Raw genomic sequence first — 19819 nt, forward strand, 5'->3', positions numbered from 1 at the left:
CGATAGAATGGATAAAAGAAAAAAAAAAGTCTAAAATGTGCTCTCGAATTTCTTTAGAAGATAGATAAGAAAAGATGTTAAGGGGGAATTTTTTTGAGTAGTTTTAGGCATCTTCAATTGATTTTTAAAAAAATTCTTGAATGATATGACACGGAATTTGGTGTATTTTTATTGGTGGACATATGATCGTATCTTACTATTAGAAAATTTATCAATTATATATATAACATGTAAATATTTAAGAATGGTTTTAGGATTCAAGTTGGGGAACTTATCATTTTCTACAAATTTTAAAAAATTTTGCCCGAAAATATTTTCCTAAAAATGGGATGATCGAGAAAGATAGCTCTCACTACATTTTTAAAATATTTTAAATGAATTTTTATTTTAATATTAATTTTTTATTTAAATAAATTTTAATATGGTAATTTTATTTCCTAAATAAATTTTGTATTTTTCATAAATAATATATTGTTTTTAAAAATTATACTTTTAGTAATTATATATTTAGTTATTGTTATATTGTTATATTTGACCATGATAACTTTGATATAAAATATGTGCTGAAATTTATTTAATTTCTTAGTTGTCTGAATTTTTTCACATTATAAATTTTTTAATAAAATATTTTAATCACATCACATAATGTGTTTACGTAGTTATTTTTCTTTTATTTATATATTTTCTTTTTTTAATCTTGTAAAATTTGATTAATGATTGAAAAACTGTTTGGAGTTTGCATCTTGTCATACTTGTAACAATAATTTATAATTTTTTCGGTTTAGGAATTATTTTAAAAAATAATATTTTATTGTCTTAATACTTTTAAATGTATTTTGTTAGATTTATATTTCAGTTTTGAATTGTTTTATTTTTATTATTATATTTCTTCCTAATTTTTATATTTTATGAGATTCGTGTACTCTAATTTTTTTAAAAAAAATCAATAACTTTCTTATTTACGCAATGAAACAAAACACATATAATATGCATATCTAAATATAATTTAAAAGTGTTCCTTATTTAACATGATTAAAATTAAATCAAAATTACCCATTTCAAATTTATAACAAAATGATATCATTTTAACTCAATTTCTAATTTGTTAATTGTTACTTCAATTTATTTTTTATTTAAATAATTTTTTCTTGTATTATATATAATACTTTTATTATCATTTTATATCATTTAAGAATATGTAATCATAGTTCAATTTCTTACTTAATTACCTACTATTTATTTATAAAGATAATTACAAATTGAAATAAAATAATAAAAAATAGAATATATGAAGTAAATATACTTTATATTATACCTATACTTTAGCAAGTCGGACCTTGTGTGACGACCAAATCATATTAACTTATCATCATAACTCTCTTGCTCCAAAGGATATAATTTTCATTTAAATCAAATTTTCAAAATTTTCTGGCATCTTGTAGAAAACTAAGTGCATGTTAAATAACCGTTTCTTCTAAAATTTTTTCCCTTTTAGGTCTCTTCTCTTTCATTCTCGTTCTTTTATCAAAAATTTTGGGAGCACAATGTTAGTTTATGAATCCTTATAATTGAATTTTTCCATATGTATATGTCAGAGATGGATTATCGAATACACTACTTTTAAACGGTTATATTAACGTTTTAACGTTTATTATAAAAAAATCACCACCTTTTCAATTGTCATCATAAAAAATCACTACATTTTCAACATTTTTATGCAAAAAGAAAATTTCTTTTTCGGTAAAAAATAACGTGGAAAGTAAAATAATTTTATCTGTAAAAAGAGTTTTAAAAAAATAAAAATAAAGTGTCCATTCAACAACTTTGAAGTTTGGAAACTTTTGGAGTTTGGAGTAATGTCATAAAATATATGCCTCACTCGTCTCATCCTTGATACACTCATAATTTTATATTTTTAAAAGTGGTGTTAGGGGTAATAATTTAAGTATTAAAATTTGGTGTCAAATGATATAAAATTGTAACTTATAATTTGTGATGTTTTTATTAGTAAAAATCTCTTATATATATAATCTATGAGATTAAAAAATCTCATTAAAAGTCTCATGTTTTTAATATTTATATAAAAGCTGTGATTTGTGCATTCTCAAAAAAAATGACATTAAAAACTCTAAAACTCTGATTTGTGCATTCTCAAAAAAATGACATTAAAAAGTCTCATTAAAAAGACTAAATTACCCTTATTTTTAATATTTATATAAAAGTTGTGGTTTGTGCATTCTCAAAAAAAATGTGGATTTCATTCAAGTATACAACATCTTACCACTACACGATATTGTCACATGTGCTTTTTATCATGTGCTAAATGAATATTTTATTTAACTTTAAAGATGCTTACTTGAATTACGCAAACAAAATAGTTAGTTGAATATTTGTGCAGTTAATTTTAGAGAATTGAATTCCAGATATAAAATTAGGCATAGTACATAAATGGATTATTATCTTATTTATTAATCATTTTTTAGTTTAAAAATATATTTCATATATTTTTAACATATTTTTTATTATAAAAAGTAATTAAAATGCACATATATAATTTTAAAAAAAATATTTAAAATAGAATCGCTTATGTATAAATAATCTATATTGGTATTATATATTTAGATAAGTTCGAATTATAATGGGTCAATGCATTTTAGAACTTGACCTATTGTTCAAAAAATACTCGAAATTTGACTACATGACCCGGCCGAAAAACATATCGTCACATTCTACGTTTAGTAAATTTAAATTATAAGCTCGGAGAGAATATCTTACCAATAATGTGAAATTTTTTAATATCTTATATTAATATAAATTAATGTGTTTGAGGTCTTTATATGATCAAGTCAATTGATTATTTATATTAAAATTACTAACTTCACTGGTAACGCATTATTATTGTTAGGAATATGTGTATTAGTTTGATGATAAGTTAAACAAAACACTTAAGTAGAAATCTAGTGTTTGTAGCCTCAACGGATAAGACCATCTTGGCTATCCGTTGAATGAGTAGCTTTACTTAGCAATAAGTTTAGTATTGTAGCACATTTCATTCTCTGGTTTCAAGTTGTAATTCTTAGATATTGTAGGAAATTATCAGTCATGTTGACTACTAATGGATATACAAATAGGAGGGCTAATTGTAAATATTTCATACCTTGTAATTTTGTATAAGTGAAGAAGTATCAACGGATATTGAAGACCTTCAACGGATAAGAAACAAAGCTTCAACGGATGTCTCTAATGCTTCAACGGATAATATCCATCAATGGATAAGTGCTTCAACGGATAAAGACTTCAACTGATAATGCATCAACGGATAAAGCTTCAACGGATAAAGCCTCAACGGATAAGGCATCAACGGATGAAAGCTTCAACGGATGCTTAGTTCATTAGCAGTTGATAGTGACAATTCACAAGCTGACAGAGGCACATGGGTTGACAGAGACAAACTGGAATGTGGAAGCCTCTAGGAGGAATCAAGAAAATACAACATTTTCATTCTGATGCAAACAAGGAAGTATTCAAAGATTCACAGATTATCCTAGATTGCATTGGATAGAGAAATGAAGAAGAAACATGTGAATAATCTTTTCAATTGTATTTTACAGTTTTGTCTTCACTTGTAAACTTGGTGATATATAAACCAAGTAGCAGCTAGTAATTAGATAAGAATTTTCCTGAGCTGTTTAGAAATATCCAGAGAGAAAATCATCTAGTTTGTACTAGGAAGCAGCTGTGATTTAATTCTTTGAATCACAGATTTTCTGAAATAACACATCTCTGGTGGAACAACAAATCCATCAGAAAAGTTATTAAGTTCTTTGTGTTCTTTACATTTGTGTTTGAATATATATCTGTCTGTATCAGCTTCAAGCAATTCACACACATTTGTTCACTTAAACACTTAGCCTTAGAAACTACTCAAAACTTGAAAAAGTTTTGAGATTTACATTCAACCCCCCTTCTGTAAATCTCATTGTTAGTCCACTGGGAATAACAATTATATTCGGGATTTGTCCCGATTTTAAGAATATTTGAAATTTGAAATGAGATCTCATGAGATTTGTTAAAACTACGATGATATATTAAATCAATTTATTTTTTATTTTTCACTTAAAAAAAACTAACTTTTTAAAAAGAATACTTTTAGATCAACAATATTTATTAATCAAGATAATATTGTACAAATATTTTGAATTATTTTAATATTTTGAATTATTCAAATAAAAGTTAAATCTATACTGTAACGCCCTCCAGACCCGGGGTATAAGTCTGGGGGGTTACTAGCTAAATATCAAACCTGTACAATCTGATTAACAATTAATAAAGAAAAGAAATTAAACCCCTTTAACACTAACCAGGATCTTTTAGGTTGAAGTATGAAAACAAGAACCACTAACTACTTTATTACAAACCAATTCAAAATCTCACAAGCTCTCTTTATTACAGGCCATTGTCTAATTCATTTTAAACTAAGTTCAACTTTTATTCAAACACACACACTATTAATCAACACTCCACCTGCTCGGGCAACTCAAAGCTTTCTTCCGGGATTGGGATCAACACCTTGGGTATAAGAGGATCCCGAGTCTTGACCCGCTTCTTTACCACTCGAGTCCTGATGGGTTTCATATTCCTTCTTAACTGAAAACAATAAGGTGAATAACAACAAAAAGGGGTGAACCAAAAATTGCTCAACAAGTCCACAAAATATAAACAGTGTTAAAGCATTTTAAATAAATCCGTAATCCCGGGTATATCAGCAAAGATATAACCCTCACGAGAATAGAAAGAAGGCCATTACTGGCGAGTACAAATGAACTAAACTGGACACAAGTTCGCATCTATATTCTGTTGATCAGTCAGAATATAATCCATATCTATATCTCACTATATAGATCCAGTCGGGTACCCAGGCACTACGGCCCATGTTGAGACACCAGTCATCCCGGTCCTCAGGATTAAGACACACAATCCCAAAAATATCATTATCCAGTCCATCGCTTAGCAACCGGAATAATCGGTATGCTTTGATATATTCTAAACACCAGAATATATCAATCTCAATATATCATCAATGGAATATGAATCAAGAATCCAAAGAAACGGAGAAATTAAGAATCGAAATGAAATATGAACAAAGGAATAGCAAGTGTGTATCAGTGATTAAGAACAAGAATCAAAAGAGTGCAAATGTGATAAGCATTTGAAGAAATATCACTATTCTGAAAATAGAATAGGGGAAAAAAAACTTGCCTTCTGTGCGATTCACTGCAATTAGATCACTTTCGTCTATCACCTTGGACTAATACCGACTCAACTTGCCTGGCTGGCTTAGCTTATGTTAGCAAAACAGACTGGTTAAGTCACTTCGTACTTCAATTGCATCTTGAATCGATTTCACACTGTTCCTAACATCTACCCATGCGCTTACGACCGACTCATGTATTACTTATTAGCAATTAAGACTCAATTAATCACATAATACACATAAGCACATAAGCACATAATCATTTTTATAGTTAAAATAATTTTTAGAACCAAAATCAACTCGCTGATTGCTCAACTGATCGTTATCTGACTCGTTTCCCATTTTTCCGGAATTTTTCGGACTCGTCTCGGTACGCATTTCGACTGATAATCAAACAAGTAACAAAATCAACTAATTTTTAGAAGAAATTAAGCTTTGATATTATTTTTAGTGAAAAGAATTCATTTTTCTGAGTCAACAGGCTTTCGTTTTACTCGAATCGGACTAACGGTCTAATTATTATCAATTAAACACTGATAATTCCATTTATTATTCACTATAATAATAATTACTAATTTTTAAAGCTCAAAAATAATTTTTAAATCATTATTTAAGAAAACTCAGAATTAAAAATGATTTTTCTATAATTTTTGGAATTAAAATAAATTTATTATGATTTATTGAAAATTATTTGATTAATTATCAAAATAATTAATCATTTTTAAATAATTAATAAATAGTTAATAAATAATAAATAATTAAGAAAATAATTCAATCTGATTTTTAGAAAATAATTCAGAATTATTTATAATATAAATCAATTAATTAAACAATTAATTAATCAATTTATAAAATAAATAAATCTGATTTTTAAAATTAGTAAAAATAAAATTAAATTAAAAATCCAGAAACAGATGTCAGAAATCAAACATCTGACAATTCAGATCAAAACCGGGTAATCTGAACGGGTCAAACGGGTTGGATTCCGGGTCACCAAGAACACGCCGGAATTTTTCCAGATTCCGGTGAGTTCCCGGAGTCCGGCCAAGCTCCGATCAGCCCCAAATCAACACCGTTTGGTGCTGTTTTTGAGTGCTTTTCATTGCAAATCAACACAGCAATCCAACCACGGCCAAAACATCACAGAATAACCCCTGAATCAACTTCTCCGGCGAAATCGACATAAACTCCGGCCAAAAATCGAATTTGCAGATGCGTACATGAAATTGAACGTTTAATAGTGCAAATCAAAGCTAAGAACATATACAATCATAACCCTAACCTTTCAGGAACCAAAGATTCACAGAAATCATCGAGTTGTATTTTGAAAATCTGACATAAACCCTAGAAATCGTGAATCACTATACAAACATCGTGTGTTCAATTAAACACCATGAATCGACTGTAAATCATCTAACAAAGCTATATCAATCATCAAAACATCAAAATAACCCTAGAATCAAAAAGTCCTAATTCGAGCATAAACCCTAGAAATCGAAAATCAAAATCAAGGCATTAAAACATAAAATTGATGCAAGAAACAGAAAGAACGGATCAAAACCTTCGATTTGAGTACTTGAATCACACGATTTGATGTTGTAATCAGTGAGAAATCACGGCTTGATTCTTCAACCTGACTCGGTTCTTCCCGACCCGATTTCAGAGAATTTTGTGTATTTTTGCAGATTTTAATGATTTATTAATTATAATTAAATAATAATTAGGCTATTTATAGTAGTAAAAATAATACTCCTAAATAAAATTAAGGGGCTAATTATACATTTAATAAAAATATTTGGCCCTAATTTTTATAATTTTTGAGTATTAAAATTTAATTTATAATTATTTTATATATGCAATATATATGCCAAAATTTCCCAAAAATTGTGAATATTGCAAAAATGCAAAGAAATAATATAAATGAAAGTCCTATAATTTCATAAAAATAAAAATATGATTTTTGTGGGGGTTTTAACACCCAATGGGGCCCGGAAAAGTCATTTTTCGTAAAACGAGAAAATTTATAAAATATCTAGATGTTAGAATAATGTGATTGTAAAAGCTGTTTGATGAAAAATAAGGCCCATTATTTTATTTGAAATATTGGCTTTAAAATCATTGTTTAGGTCGTAAAACGTTTAAAATGAATGCCAAATAAAATATCTGAAAAATACCTTAAAAATACAGAAATGACACGAAATGCACATAACACATAAAAGTTAGATTTCAATAGATAATCACACGTAAATGACATATTAATACACATATTTTATTATAAATATGATAGAATATAACGTAAATCTCCCGGTCGTTAAATCTATACTATATTGTAGCATTTGATTCAATGTATTTTATATTATTTAAGAAAAAAAACATATATAGTTCAATAATTTGAAGGAATTAACAAGTTCAACTGATATTTATAAAATTTTATCGATCTGAATTTTTTTAATTTTAGAAGAATAGTATAAAATGTTATCAAATTACTACATGAAGAAATATTAGAGCCGTAATGAAAGAACCTAAAAACGGTTTAAATAATGATATAAATACAATTTTTCTTTCGAATTCTTGAAAAAAATCATGAATATCAATAATAAGTCTTTAAAATATATAATTCATTTTTATGTTATAACCATGATTGATACCCGGTTGCGTAAAAAATAGATATTGATTGTTTGTCAGTGATAATGTGAATACCATATATCAATTATAGCAATTTATTTATTATATAATTTTAATTTTTGAATAATTATAAATGCATGTTATTTAAATAATCAATTATCTCACTAGATGTTAATAATGATTATACATGTACATAAATCAGATATTTAGCATATAAATAATTGAAACCATCATAATTTACTAAAAGATGTAACATACAATAATTTAGATACTAACACACACATACATATAACTTAATCATATTTTGTTAACAGTTGTGTAAATAAAAAATTAATATTTTCCCAACATACCTACATTGAATTTCAAAAACTAATATTTTTTATTAAAATCAACTTTAATATTAACAATAATGTAAATTTTACTTTATTGTATATTATGATTGCAAGTCATTTCTGACTTCTTATGCATTTTTTTATCTTTTTAAATTGAGTAAGTTAATTATAAGTTAGTAGTGAATTCAGTAATAATATAGAGCAATACATATAGTTTATTTAAACAAAGTTCAAGATTTTGGTCAATTCTGTATTTAACATATATGTTAATTTTTAGTTTTTTATTTGTAAACATACTAACGGCATTTTACAGATTAAGTTTAATCGTTTTGTTTTAAACGTACACTTACTACCTTGTTTATATTCATTCATTAAATATAAAATAACGGGTAAGAAAAATATAATATAATAATAGTTGAGGGGATATTCACTCCTAAAAGTAAGGAATCATTCGAAACTCCTAATATTATAGAGAGGGACATGGAATTTGTTGGAGAGAAATTTATCTCTATTTTTTTAAAATTTGACTTAAGAGCCTAAGGATATTGTTGGAGTTATCTAAAAACATTATAATCATAAAAAAAAAATTCTAGAAAATGATACGTATTATGCTAGTTTGTGTAAATACAGTAACATGGCATTTGAGATTCATTTTTGATACAATTTGGACATTTACAATTATTGTAATTTTAATAGTTTAAACATTTCTTTCTTCTGGTCTCCCTTTGCCGGTAAATGAAACTAAATTACATTAGACAGCCCAACCTGGAAGAATATACGGTGACCTTTAGCAAAAGGACTGGGCTGTTTAGCGGCCCAATTTTATTTTCTTTCATTTTTTTTCCTCGGCTGCAGCTTCATTGACTCGTTCATGGTATTCGTGCCGAGCGATTTAAGTTTTCAATCGGTCAGAATTTGAGTCGCCGTTAATCGAATTGAGTCGCGTCAACACATTTAATTAATCTAGTCTAAACTTCTGCTCGTTATCAACCTTTTAAATTTTACGAGTCGAGCATGCTTGTCTAGATGTTAGCTACACCCATGCCAGTTACATATTTCTTATACCACATTTGTATTTTGTATTTTGTATAACATTTTAAATTTGAACATTTATACATAGCTTTAATAACATAAAACGAGTTAATTTTTATATTAATCAGTACAATAAATGAAAAAGAGTGATTATTAATTTTAAACTATTACGAGCATTGACATCAATAAAAACGTTGTGCATGTACGAGCTTTTCAGATAAAAAAAATTAAAAAACTAAGTTTACTACTGACTTTAAAATATTTTAAAATTAAATAAATTCGTTCCACTTTTGGTTCGTTAAGAAGTAAAATATATTTTTTGTTGCAAGTTAGAAGTACTGCACTAGAAGAATTATTATTATAATATCTAATGAAACTTGATGCAGAATATCTGCAACAATTCAGCTTATTTTCTTTTGCTAATAAACCAAAATAATAATATTGTCCCTCTCAAGACCATGGTTATCACCGCTCCAAGTCGAGCCTACCTTCAATTAAACTAGTTGACAAGTCACTCAACTAGTTGCAAAAAATCGAAAAAATGGTCTTTAAATACTTATAAGATTTAATATATAATATAACTAAACACATCAGTTCCATAATTTAAATTAAAAGTATTAATAAGTTCAAGATAAGCATAGATATTGCACATAACATCAATACTTCAAATAACAAATAAAAACATAAATATATGATTATCAAGCAAAGTAATCTGTCTTGACATCAATTTCATCTCCATCCTTTTCTTATGTATTGTCATTTGTCATTTGTCATTTGGTTCAGGGTACACCACAAATTATGGTTACCAAGATCCCAAGTCGGGCTTCGAGACTCTCGGCACCCGAGTGCCTTCGCTTTGAGTCGCTTACTAGTCTTTGTGATAACAATGCTCAAGACACTCCAAATTTTTATATCTCGTGATAATAGCCCTATCCTTAAGAAGAATAGAATATGGAGAAAAAGAACACCAATATTGGCAACAAAATAAAAATATAAAGTGATGCCAAAAATTATGCAGTACAAACACGGAAAACAGGGTACAAGGAAACATATATATATATCAGATCAATGTAAACGTAAAACAAGTACCGTGCGAATATTACTCCAGAATCCGGTTTAGAAGTCAAACAGTTAAGCAGATTACACCTAATCCTCATCTTCAAACAATTGGAAGCATGCAACTGAAGAAGTTCAATCTTAGCCATAGTAAATCAAGCAGTTAAGGATTTGACCAGAATAGCCTGTGGGGTTGATAATCTAGTTAGCGGGATCTTCAACTGCCACAGCAGGAGTTTCTTGGTCAGAGGCATTTGATTCAGTAGAGGCAACATCTTTCACTGGTGCAGAAGGTTCGACTCCAGCAGCAGCATTTTTCACATTTTCTCCATCTTTACTGGTTGTTCCATCCTTCACATCTTTGGCATCCTTGGTGGGAGCTGGTGGAGGTGTTACCATGTGAGGCGGTGGAGTATGCTTCAACTTCAATAGCAAGTGACGCATTCTTGAAAGATCAGTAGGTTTTCCAGGTTTGGGGCCCTGTATAACAGTGATAGAAGGCTTCTTATCTTTATCCTTCTTGCCTCTCTTCTCAATATTTGGAACCTCACGAGGAATGATTTCTCCAATTGTTTTCCAGTACTGTTTGTCAGCCTCTTTATGGAATTTCTCCTGATTAGCCAAGTATACCTGCACCAGAAAAACAAGTGTCATGTGACTTTAGCAAAGGAAGACGAAGTACACAACATATCAGCATACTGGAATAAAGCACCATAACTTTTACCTTTTCTTTCTCCCTGTTACTGTCTCGCTTACCATCAATGTAAAGCTTTCTTTTCTCATAAAATTCGTTTTTGAAGTCTATGGCTTCTTCAATAATTTTGTTGCGTAATTCCTTCTCCCTCTTCTCATTTTCCTCGAGACGAATTGCATTCTCCCTGTAAAATAGAATTACAAGTATGATAGTTTTAAACTTACATAAACAAAGAGGTTATTCCTTTCAATGCAATAATCATATAAAAAACTAATTTGCAATATTCATAAATATACTGCTAAAAGTAAAATCGTGTTGAGCAGAATTTTATCCTTACATATTGCTCTATTCAATGACTAGTGGACTGTACTTTTCAAATATGCATTAGGTAATTAAATATGCTTCTAATGATTCACATAATACATTATTATCTGTCGAATTGATAGCTAAGGCACCCATTTTCTGCAATCAACTGGACTCAACTAGGTTTCCACAGCCAGTGGGGAATCCATAAAATTTCACAGAATCGAAATTAGATATTAACAAAAGTGAACAACATCATTATGGTAGGGTACTTGTACAGTTCCCTGAGTAGAGTACGAGTAGGGTATTCATAAGTATAAGAATACTTTATACATACACCTGAAAGATATAAGGATAAATGACTTTCCTTGTAACTAATCCACGCGTCAGATAATAAACAGTGTACATCATATTTCTAAAAATGCTAGCCTAGATAAACCATTATTCTTCTTAATTAAATATGCATGCTTTTTAGAAAGTAAACTATGTAGATATGATAATTGTTCTATCTCTTAAGCAATGAACCAGGAGTATATTGTCGAAATTAGCATTCACCTGATTAAGTGTTAAGAAGTGAAAAATAAAGTGACCTTAAACCAAATAATCCAAATGTCCTAAGGTGGTTTTGGTTGACTATAGCGACTCGGTGGCAGTTCAGAAGGAGTCTGTCTGTACCAAACAGTTTGGTTTGGGTTGGACAGCTGAGCCCAAACAATGATCATTGAATTTTGTAAACAAAAGGAGAGTAGCCAGACTATTCAAGTTATACATGATGCTTACGACCTTTTTTCAACCTTTCAAAAAAAAAGGCTTCTCAAGTTCTTTTTCCTAATGTATGCTAATACAGGTATTGGGACAAGGAGCTTACATACGTCAAGCCTAGTTTTCTGCTGATATGTTACTAACAAATCTGACTAAAATGTAGAAAAACAAGATAAATAAGCCCAGACTGTTCACATAAGTATGAAAAACAGCGCTGAACTTCAGGATTCAAGAATACAACTAGATTGGTGATGAACTTTAGAAATGTTGTACATAGTTACATTCTTATCCTGATTTACAACATCTTGTAAAATATAGATAATAGTTTCATGTTATCTAGACAATTATTTGTGTTATCTAGACAATTAGTTCATTTCAACAATATAATGACCAAATGTTAAACTGAAGTCCTTTAAATGTATTGCAATATGAATCTCATTCTTTTAAGTTCTAACTATTAATAGATTTTTTTAAGAGTTCACGTTTTACAAACACAGACTTATTACGTAAATATCTATTCAGGTATGAGGTGAAGGGACTGTGAAGATTGGAACCCGTGACAACTGGCAAGGGAAAGGGGTGAAAAACATTTGAAGGATCAAAGAAACTATTTAAAAGACTTTTATCCTTACAGTCTAGAGTGGATCTACCACTAAGGCACACCAGAGAGTTATAAAAACAAATGCATATTTCACTAATTGTGGTTTTCTAGCATACAAATGAACTACAATCGTAATAATCATATAATTAAAGGTAGGTTCCAACTCTTGGCTATTGGATACATTAGTCTGTAATAATCGATACACCAAACCCCGGTGCAAGAAAGAAATGTCAATCTCATAGTTTAAACCTTTTTCACAACATATAATAAGATCATAAAATTAATTTGACAATCCATATGCCAAAATGTGACCCGGGAATCCTAGAGGAATTAAATGATCAACTGATAGTAAAAAAATCTTGCCAATCATAATAAATACTTAATTCTAGAGGCAATAATTTCCACACTACAGAGATGTCTCACCCAAAACATCCAACTTACTAAACAATACAATTATCAAGTCTAACCGCTCATTATACAAATACATGTATCAATTTTCACAAACACAAGCCACTACAAACATACAGATCGATACACAAATCAACACAACTTAACTCAACAAAACTACTTTCAATATCAAAACAAACAATTAATTCAACTATCAACGATCACTTCCCTGAATCAAACAAACAGTTAATATAAGAAAAATAATAAAATTCAACAACTAACCAGATCTACACATCTACAGAAACAACTGTAACTCAACCGTACTCTCGAAACAAACATCAATTCAATTTAACAAACAATTCAGCTATCAACTCCAATCGCTTCTCGAAATCAAACAGCCAATCAAAAATCAATTAATCAACATAATTGAACTTACTAAAAAACAGATCTACAGATACAAAAACACACATATACGTACATATATATATACATATTAAAAATGAAAATTGTAACTAACCTACGCCACTGGCGAAGCGCCGCTCCTTCCTCGACCATATCGGCAGGCGGCGGGAGCACCGGACCATCGCTACTAAAAATTCCACCGGCATCATCACCTAAATCATATCCGTTACCATTTCCATTAGAAACCGGCATCGATGACTCGAACGGCGTCGTTTCGGAGTATCCGGCGTTCGGATCGGACCCGAACCCATACGGATCGGGACTGGAGACGTGATCGACGGTGACTTCATCGGAAGTGAAAGGCGGTGGAGGTGCGGCGGCGGAGTAGGAGTAATCGTCGTCGTCGAGAGAGTATGTGTCGAAAGAGGATGACATTGTTACTGTTTCTCTCTCTAGATTCTCTGTTAAATGTTGGTTTTGTTTCTCTCTCTAGATATGGGGGAATGTATTTGTTTCCCTGTTTTTTTGGTGTGGGAATTAAACGGCAAGTCAAGCTCTAGCTCCACTGCTTTTCTAAACTTGTTTTTTCAAATTTATTTAGGAAAATATGATTAATATTTTAATTTCGAGAACAAATGGAAGTAAAATGACAAAATTGTCCTCACATATATTATTGCTAATCATGTGTTGATTTATGTGGTTGCCGGCCACTTTGTCGTTTCACTCTCATTTTCCTCCGAAAGTTAAAAATTAGCTTGAAAATAATATTTTCTTTTATTTATTAAGAAACTTTGTTATAATTCAAAATGTAACATTATAATTTGATTTTGAAGAAGTTAGTTCACGTTCAATTATTCACTTACTTGATCGTAAGTTAGAAATAAAATTATACAAAAATTATAATAAAAATGTCCCTTTTAATTGTAAGTTAAAAATTTCCCTCAAAAAAAAATTATAAGTTAGAAATATAATCATACAAATTTCCTATTGTATAGTTGTTGTTCTCAACTACTTAAATCGATTTATATAAAATATCACAAGTTTTATGTTATTAATCGTTATTTTAACTATTTTATTGATATTCACATGTTTTAAATTAGAAAGTAAACTAAAACAAATTAAACCTTGAGAAAGAAACAGACTAGCACTATCTTATGTGAAAACAATTATTTTTTCATGAGAATAAAAAAACCTTACTTAGCCAAAAAATTAAAGAAACCTTGTTTATTAGAGGAAAAACAAATATTGTTGTAATATGAATGTCTAGGAGATTTCTTGAATAAAGTCTCTTGACTTTCTAATTTCATGTTATGTATAACTCTTGGTTTTTAGAATTGTAACTTGTAGTCTATATAAAGGGCTCATTATTTATCTTGTAAATACACTTGAAAGAAATATATATCTCTCTTTCAACACATGTTCTATCAATTATATATTTACATATATTTTTAAAACATTATTACTTGCATGATTATAACTTTGGGAGTAGGTTAGTTTACATAAAGATTTTGAAGGCAACGGCAAAAGTAGTTTATCATTTACATTCAATCAATCATCGCCTCTCTCGTATTCCATTCAAACTTAAGGGTATAAAATTTTTAATAAAATAGCATGCATGATATGCAAAGAATATAGGATCATGTATGATATTAAAGTGCTTGGTGTATATAATTATTTACTTTTCCCATATTTACATGATTGGCTATTATTATTATATATTTTTCTTGTACCCATGTGCATCTTATATATGTTTACCTTATGTTTGCCTATTATATGTGCAATTTGACCCATTGATGCTACTCATTCTGTAGTAAGCAAACAAATTGTTTATTAATTGTAATTTATGAGTTTTTAACAAATAAATAATAAAAAAATGTGCAGGATATTCAGTTTATAGTATGTTTTTAGACATTATTTTCTATGAACTACAAGATCAAAATTTCATTATTTTAATGCTTTCGCTAACTAGTTTTTAATCGTGATTTACTTGCTCCTGTTTAACATATCTATTACTCTGTATTACTAAACTTATTAGAATAACTTTTATTGATAACCAATAAGAATTAGTGTATGATACGATCAATTTTTTTTCTTGAAACTATGTTGACTTGATTAATTTCTTTTTATTTGCATTTGTGATATATTAAGCTTGTTGTTTTAACTAGATATTAGCAAAATCATTTTTTTCCCTTTTTCGTTTCTCTCTCTATAATAAAATTTACTATATTATATACTAACATTTTTATAATTTTATAGCTTATAAAAATGTCGAATTTTACTAAACTTGAATTTGAGGCTCTTGATATTACGGGAAGAAATTATTTATCATGGATATTGGATATCGAAATCCATTTAGTCGCCCAAGATCTTGGAGATACAATCAAAGAGGGGGGAATAAGGAAAGGCTATGATCTTTCTATGACGCCATCTCATGAAGGGCTTAAAACTGAATATCTTACAATTAAAAATCCACTTGAGTTGTGGAAAAATTTAAAAGATAGATATGATCACCAAAAGACCGTGATTCTTCCAAAAGCTCACTATGATTGGATGCATTTGAGGCTGCAAAATTTTAAAACCGTCGGTGAATATAATTCCGCACTTTTTAAATAATTTTTCAACTAAAACTATGCGGAGAAAAAATCACCGATGAGGATATGTTAGAAAAGACTTACTCCATTTTGCATGCCTCAAATGTACTCCCTCCAGAATTAATATCGTGAAAAAGGTTTTACAAAATATTCAGATTTAATTTCTTGTCTTCTTGTTGCTGAACAAAATAATAAACTTTTGATGAAGAATCATGAGTCTCGCCCAACTGGATCTAGTCCTTTCCCTGAAACGAATATGGCAACATATAATTATGGGTGTGGTCGAGGTGCACTACACCATATATGGCTTATACCAATAGTTTTTTGGTGTTACAAGCAAAAATGTTACCTTAGATTACTAAAATTTGATGTAAGGTAATACTTTTTTCTAGTGTTATAGTAGATGTCATTCAGTGTTACCTTAGACATGATTAATTTTCTACTATAACACAAATTATAATGTTGGAATTGATGATTAAAAATGTGTTACTAGAACTTAAAATTTAGGAGGTAAACTAATTAGTAAGTGTTTGATAGGTCAAATGTTTTCCAAAAAATTGGGCAGCCCAAATCAAAAATAATAACCCGCTCAATTCATTTTGTAAAAACACTAAAACATTAAAACTCTCATACCCATTCTCTATACCAGTCATCGACCTAAAACATGAACACCTCTTTGTCTCTCTCTATCTTGCATTCTCTCTGATATTTCAATAATATAATCCGCGCCTTTAATCAACAAATGGAATAGGGTTTAATAATGCTTCATATTGTATTAGTCGGGTTGAATTAGGGTATTACTAATTAGGGTTTGAATTGGGGATTCAACTTCAATAAATTAGGGTTCTAGCAGTCTGATTTCAATTGGAGCATCTACTCAAGTTTATTGGATCTTTTTTTAGGGATCTCAATTAGGTAATAATGAGCTACTCGAGTTTTGTTTCAGGATTTTTTTGTGCCATTTTTTCACTTCTTATGAACTGTGATTATGTTGTATAATTTTTTGTGATTATTTTGATTTGCATATATTTATTAAAGAGATTTTGAGAGATATGTTGAATAATTGATAAAGAGATAGATGGAGATAGAGAAGTGGTATAAAGAGGATATAAAAAGAGAGACAAATAATTTATCACTCGTATTTCTCTCAGGAATAAAAGGGTATAAATTAATTTTCATCCTCAAAATTGTTAGTTCCTCTTGTACTAATTGTGTATATATGTTGTTCTTTAATATTTGTACTCGTATCAACTTATTATAGTGTTTACTAGCCAGACCCCCATAATTTACATACATGGTGGTAAAATGAAACAAATTTTATGGAACTATTACAATTTTAATCGGCAAGGAAACAAATTTAGAACTGAGAATTCAGTTTTCGGTGCATTGCTGAAACTTTATACAATCATAAAAAGTATTCATTCAGATACACAAATTTTAGGTTCTTAATTTGTTGGGTTTGTTTATAAATTTTTTCTAATTGGTAGATTATTTATTTTTTAGTTGGTTGTTCAACTTTTTATTATAATTGTTATAAGTATATATTGATTTAATATTGTAATCTGATTGATTGTTTACAATTTTTTGCACAACCAATCTGAAACGCAATATGAAATCTTCTTACTACGGCTGTAATCTTATTATAGTGTTTACAAATTTTTTTCATTCACCTTCTTCAGACCTTTAAAAAATGTTATCTACGAGTTGTTAAAGTTAAGAGCTAGAATTCACCGATGATGGAGTACATATAAGCCTTCTGTTGCCTTACTTTTGTATTTGTATGCAATCCAAGTCATCAGTACTTTGCTTATCAGGATCTCCTACAAATATCCATGTCATCGTGTTAGCTAATCTAAGTGTTAATAATGTATATTTACTTCATTGTCTCAGATGTAGGGTGCATGTCACAGCGGCACGGGTATTCCAAGATGGCATGCCATGACGTCAATTAACCAGGCATGCCTTTTCATGATTCGGCATGCCTTTTTACTATACTTTTTATTTTTTAATAATTATTTTAATATTAGAAATATCCAGAAATAATAAAAATAATTTTAAAATATTTACATATATTTTAATATTTAAAAAGTTACTAATGTAAATGAGTATTATGATGGTATTTGGTTGTTACCGTCAACCAACTTTAATTTTATATTCCAGTTCACTGTATATTAGTATAATAATTATTTATTAAATTTTATTATATTTAATTGATAAATGGCATGCCATTTGGGCATGCCTTTTGGCAAAAAGCATGCCTATATGCATGCCTTCGGGGAGTCTCGTGACAGGTACCCTACTCAGATGCCTCCTTTAGGCAGCTCCCTTGCATCGAATGAAAGTATGCAGATGTTCCCGATTATGTATCCAATACTTAATCCTCCTTTACAGCAGGGTTAAGATCCTTTATGTCATTCCTACATATCCTTTTATGGGGCCTATATCGGCGTTTCCACCTACCACCCTTATTCCCTTTACATACAATGTACCGAAGTAAGACATTCTCGATTTCGGATATACTTGAATATATTGAATTTGTCAAAAGGTAATAGAACTCAACGATTAAAATTAGTGGTTAAGTAGCTCTATAAATAACATATAATTGTATTTTTAATATCACGACGAGATTGGTATTTAGTAATATTCAACATTTTAAAATTAGATTATGGGGATATGATGGTGATAAATCAATTGACAGTGTATCTAGGCCAGTGGGCCTCCTATTAGTAAATGAATAATGGGACTTTTCACTTTGATGAGAAGTCTAATTTTTTAAAAATATTATATTTTCTTGCATGTGTGTTCCAGCGGTGAACCAACTTCTGAGGCTGGACAAATGGGCGGGGAGCAAAGCCCAGTAAGACAGCAAGACCAACAGCAGCAACAACCCGGACAACAAAGACATGTTGTACTAAGAAGATTTCAGATTGTGTTTCAGATTGACTTGTTTCTTATCTTAAAGCTGGCAGCCGTAATCTGATTGACTTGTTTCTTATCTTAAGGTTGTAGTAAGAATTTTTTGCTCAGCCCTGCAACAAGTCTGTTAGAGAATAATATTGGAGATCTTTTTTTAGATCTTAATAACAAGAATTTCTTTATGATCCTCAAATATGTTGCATTTCCTGTCGTAGGTTGCTGCTTTTTCATCTTCAATCTATTATCATAATGGATATAATGATACAAGGTACCATTACTAGATCTATTACTTCTATCAGTTTCATGATCCGTCCATGTTTATTTTATGATTTTATTAATTTTAAAATAATATTTAAATGTGTCTAGTGTCAGCAGGGATTTAAGTAGGGATGATAGTTTTACGACAGTTAGAGATCGATAGGTATGCTCGCTTTCTTTCTCATTTACATAACCAGTACTCTCCTTTATTTTAGCAGTTATTCTTTATAGAAGCTTCATCTGCATTAATATATCTTAAATATATATGAACATTGGACATTGTAGAAAGTAATCTATACTACATTGGAATAACCGAACGTGAGATCTTTTGTAGTGGGTTTGTATTCGCAAGGATGGAAGATGACCTCAAATCAGTTGAGCTCCACTGCAGAAAGCACAAGCGGACGCACATGAATTGTTTATGGCAAGGCAGGAGCTTGTTGGAAGATAAATTTGATGTTAGAACTTGAGATTATTTTTGTTCAATTATAAATGTGATCAAAAGTTGTGAATTTTGGATGAATTTGTAAACTTTATTTATTTTAGTTGGCTTAAAACTTTGTATTTTTGTGTTGTATTTGAACTTTGGATTTGAGTTCTTAAGTT

General features: G+C 29.5%; 1 protein-coding gene across 1 annotated transcript; it reads right to left on the reverse strand.

The window, feature by feature from the left end:
• Window positions 1-10195: 10195 nt before the first annotated feature.
• Window positions 10196-14017, reverse strand: LOC141677492 (clathrin light chain 1-like). Its single transcript, XM_074483456.1, has 3 exons — window positions 13564-14017; window positions 11024-11177; window positions 10196-10929 (listed from the first exon to the last, which is right to left on the reverse strand). The coding sequence occupies exons 1-3, from the start codon at window positions 13881-13883 to the stop codon at window positions 10501-10503; spliced, it is 903 nt and encodes a 300-aa protein (XP_074339557.1). The 5' UTR covers window positions 13884-14017; the 3' UTR covers window positions 10196-10500.
• Between the last annotated feature and the right edge of the window lie 5802 nt (window positions 14018-19819).

The sequence above is a fragment of the Apium graveolens genome, chromosome 8 (genome assembly GCF_009905375.1).
Source record: "Apium graveolens cultivar Ventura chromosome 8, ASM990537v1, whole genome shotgun sequence".
Lineage (NCBI taxonomy): Eukaryota > Viridiplantae > Streptophyta > Magnoliopsida > Apiales > Apiaceae > Apium > Apium graveolens.

What these genes read in the sequence shown, in the direction of transcription:
- LOC141677492 (XM_074483456.1), bottom strand. Translation starts at nt 13,883, where the DNA reads ATGTCATCCTCTTTCGACACATACTCTCTCGACGACGACGATTACTCC. An exon ending in GCGCTTCGCCAGTGGCGTAG is followed by an intron (nt 11,178 to 13,563) that starts GTTAGTTACAAT and finishes TCTATTTTACAG; the next exon opens with GGAGAATGCAATTCGTCTCG. An exon ending in GTAACAGGGAGAAAGAAAAG is followed by an intron (nt 10,930 to 11,023) that starts GTAAAAGTTATG and finishes TTTCTGGTGCAG; the next exon opens with GTATACTTGGCTAATCAGGA.